This window comes from Cebus imitator, unplaced genomic scaffold (assembly GCF_001604975.1).
Source record: "Cebus imitator isolate Cc_AM_T3 unplaced genomic scaffold, Cebus_imitator-1.0 Scaffold773, whole genome shotgun sequence".
NCBI lineage: Eukaryota > Metazoa > Chordata > Mammalia > Primates > Cebidae > Cebus > Cebus imitator.
In genome coordinates, this window is record NW_016108088.1 from 192,745 (window position 1) to 196,059 (window position 3,315).

Sequence of the window (3,315 nt, forward strand, 5' to 3'; positions counted from 1 at the left end):
GATACAGGAGGGTGTGCTAGGCTCCGTGCACGTACCATGATACAGGAGGGTGTGCTAGGCTCGTGCACATACCATCCTGTTTCGTTTCACAGACTTGGGATCCAAGGGTCTGGTACAGGGGTGGGAGGGATCCTGGAACCACTGCCCCAGGGATACTGAGGGTGGCTGTAATCTTTAGGCCATGAGGAGCTAACTACATCTATTCCCGGAATACAGTCTTCAGGTTTTCAGCTTCTCTTGGACCCTCAGCAGCAGGAAAATCTGTGGTTTTGTCTTCACTCTTCATGCCCATCAGATGAAATCAGGGAACTACATCCTGTTCCGTTTCTTAGCCAGCCAGCCCTCTTCTTATCTATCTGGCACTGTTTCTTATTTTATTCTTCTTCAGGACATTGTTACCATCGGGATGCTGTCCTTGCCTTGTGGCTGGCTATGTACAGCTATAGGATTACCTACAATGTTTGGTTATATTATTTGTGGTGTACTTCTGGGACCTTCAGGACTAAATAGTATTAAGGTAAGAACAAAATTTAACTGTTCTGGTATATGCTTAACAAAATACAAAAAAAAAAAAATTCATGATGACTAAAAAGCGATGAATGTGAATCACTGAAGATGTCCTTTCAAGTTTCATGGGAAGTCTTCTCTGAACCCTACGGAAGCCGTTTGCGCTGTTAATGAAGGGGTGGAGTACTGGAGACAACGGCCCTGCTCATTTCTTTCCATTCTGTTAGGGTTTTTTGTTTTTTTTTTTTTGGGACAGAGTTTCGCTCTTGTTACCCAGGCTGGAGTGCAATGGCGCGATCTCGGTTCACCGCAGCCTCCACCTCCTGGGTTCAGGCAATTCTCCTGCCTCAGCCTCCTGAGTAGCTGGGATTACAGGCATGCACCACCATGCCCAGCTAATTTTTTGTATTTTTAGTAGAGACGAGGTTTCACCATGTTGACCAGGATGGTCTCGATCTCTTGACCTCGTGATCCACCCGCCTCGGCCTCCCAAAGTGCTGGGATTACAGGCTTGAGCCACCGCGCCCGGCCATTCTGTTAGTTTTAAGGAGTCCTTTCTAATGACATCCTGGGCCAGGTTATTCAGACTGCCCTTCACATACTGAATGCAACCAAAGTGCTGCATTAACCATATTTTTTTTTTTTGAGACAGAGTCTCGCACTGTTGCCCAGGCTGGAGTGCAATGCGCGATCTTGGCTCACTGCAACCTCCACCTCCTGGGTTCAAGTAGTTCTCGGCCTCAGCGTCCTGAGTAGCTAGGATTACAGGCGCCTGCCACCACACTGGCTAATATTTGTATTTTCAGCAGAGACAGGGTTTCACCCTGTTGGCCAGTCTGGTCTTGAACTCCTGACCTCATGATCCACCTGCCTCAGCCTCTTAAAGCACTGGGACTACAGGCGTGAGCCACTGCGCCTGGCTGTGTGTGTGTTTTTTTTTTTTTTTTTTTTGATAATTCCACTGGGCATATTAGGACATGGTTGTTTAGTTAATTATACGTAATATGTTAAACTTGTAAAATTATATGGTCTATTTTTTGTGTGTTTTTCAGTCTATTGTGCAAGTGGAGACATTAGGAGAATTTGGGGTGTTTTTTGCTCTTTTTCTTGTTGGCTTAGAATTTTCTCCAGAAAAGCTAAGAAAGGTAAGGACCTCATCAATCTGTTGCTTCTTCTAAGGAACTTCACATCATGTGGTTTTGGTTCATATACTTCTAATACTTGGTTGATGAATTAACTGTCAAATTAAATGTTTTTAGAATGAATATGATATTTCAGTTTGATATTTTTGGAGCAAATTCAAAAAGATTAAAAAAATGAGGTTTGAAAGAATAGAAATTCAATGAAGAATTGGAATTAGCTTTCACATGGCTAATTTCAGGAAAGGTCTGAAAAGTAATGTGTTTGAACTTGAATAGATGGGTCCCTCGCAGAAGGTACAAAACTGTTATAGGGTTAGATGTCATAGAGGTTACATATTCAGTGTGTTACCCTAGAAAAAGCTTTGTAATTTGGAAGTGCGTTAATTAAAAGACACTGTTTTTCAACACACACCTCAAAAGAGAGGAGAGTAGGTGCTTAAAAGCTGGGGTGGGAAGAGATAGAATGAATGCTGTTGGTGGGAAAAAGAACCCCTGTGAATTAAGGTCAGATACCATTTTGCCAATAGTGCTAGCTAGAAAACTAATATCGACTTAGCAAAAGTTTTTGAGCGACTGTAATAGGCATTCTTGAACCAGATTCATGAGCATCACAACTGTATACCCTTTTTTTTTTTTTCCGTGAAAGCCTTGGTCATTTTAAACAAAGTGACTTAATTTACAGCATCTGGTTTGCCTAATCACTCAGCCCTCTCACATAGTATTCTTTCCTTCTTAAATTTTTACTTGTTTTATTTCAGTAGGTTTTTGGGGAACAGGTGGTGTTTGTTTATATGAATAAGTTCTTTAATGGTGATTTGTGAGGTTTTGGTGCACCTGTCACCCAAGCAGCAGCATTGTGTACAGTGTAAACTGTACACAATGTGTCATCTTTTAGCCCTCGCCACCCTCTACCCTTTTCTGCAAGTCCCCAAAGTCCAGTGTGTCATTCTTATGCCTTTGCATCCCCATAGCTTAGCTCCCACTTACGCGTGAGAACATACGATGTTTGGTTTTCCATTCCTGAGTTACTGCACTTAGAATAATGGTCTCCAGTTCCATCCAGGTTGCTGCAAATACTGCTATTTTGTTCCTTTTTATGGCTGAGTAGTATTCCAATATGTGTGTGTCCATATATATATATATATATATATATATAGACACACACACACACACACACACACACCACATTTGCTTCATCCAATTGTTGATTGATGGGCATTTGGGCCGGTTTCATATTTTTGCAGTTGCAAATTGTGCTGCTGTAAATATGCGTATGCAAGTATCTTTGTCGTGTGACTGCTTTTCCCCTAGTAGTGGGACTGCTGGATCAAATGGTAGTTCTACTTTCAGTTCTTTAAGGAATCTCCGCACTGTTTTCCATAATGATTGTGCTAGTTTACATTCCCATCAGCAGTGTAGAAGTGTTCCCTGTTCACCGCATCCATGCCAACATCTATTATTTTTATTTTTTGGTTATGGCCATTCTTGCAGGAGTAAAGTGGTATCCCATTGTGGTTTTGATTTGCATTTCCCCAATCATTAATGATATTCAGCATTTTTTAATGTACATCTTGTTTATTCATGCCCTTAGCCTACTTTTTTTTTTTTTTTTTTTTTTTTTTTTTTTTGTTTGTTTTTTTTTTTTTTTTTTTTGATAATTCCACTG

General features: G+C 40.9%; 1 protein-coding gene across 2 annotated transcripts in view; it reads left to right on the forward strand.

The window, feature by feature from the left end:
* Positions 1-3,315, forward strand: part of TMCO3 (transmembrane and coiled-coil domains 3) — a 60,157-nt gene that overhangs the window by 11,909 nt on the left and 44,933 nt on the right. Inside the window, exons 5-6 of one of the 2 annotated variants that reach the window (XM_017519751.1) lie at positions 389-517; positions 1,560-1,652. In XM_017519751.1, coding sequence (XP_017375240.1) covers positions 389-517; positions 1,560-1,652 — 222 coding nt within the window. The remainder of the gene's footprint in view (positions 1-388; positions 518-1,559; positions 1,653-3,315) is intronic. The other variant, XM_017519753.1, reaches the window with a different exon arrangement.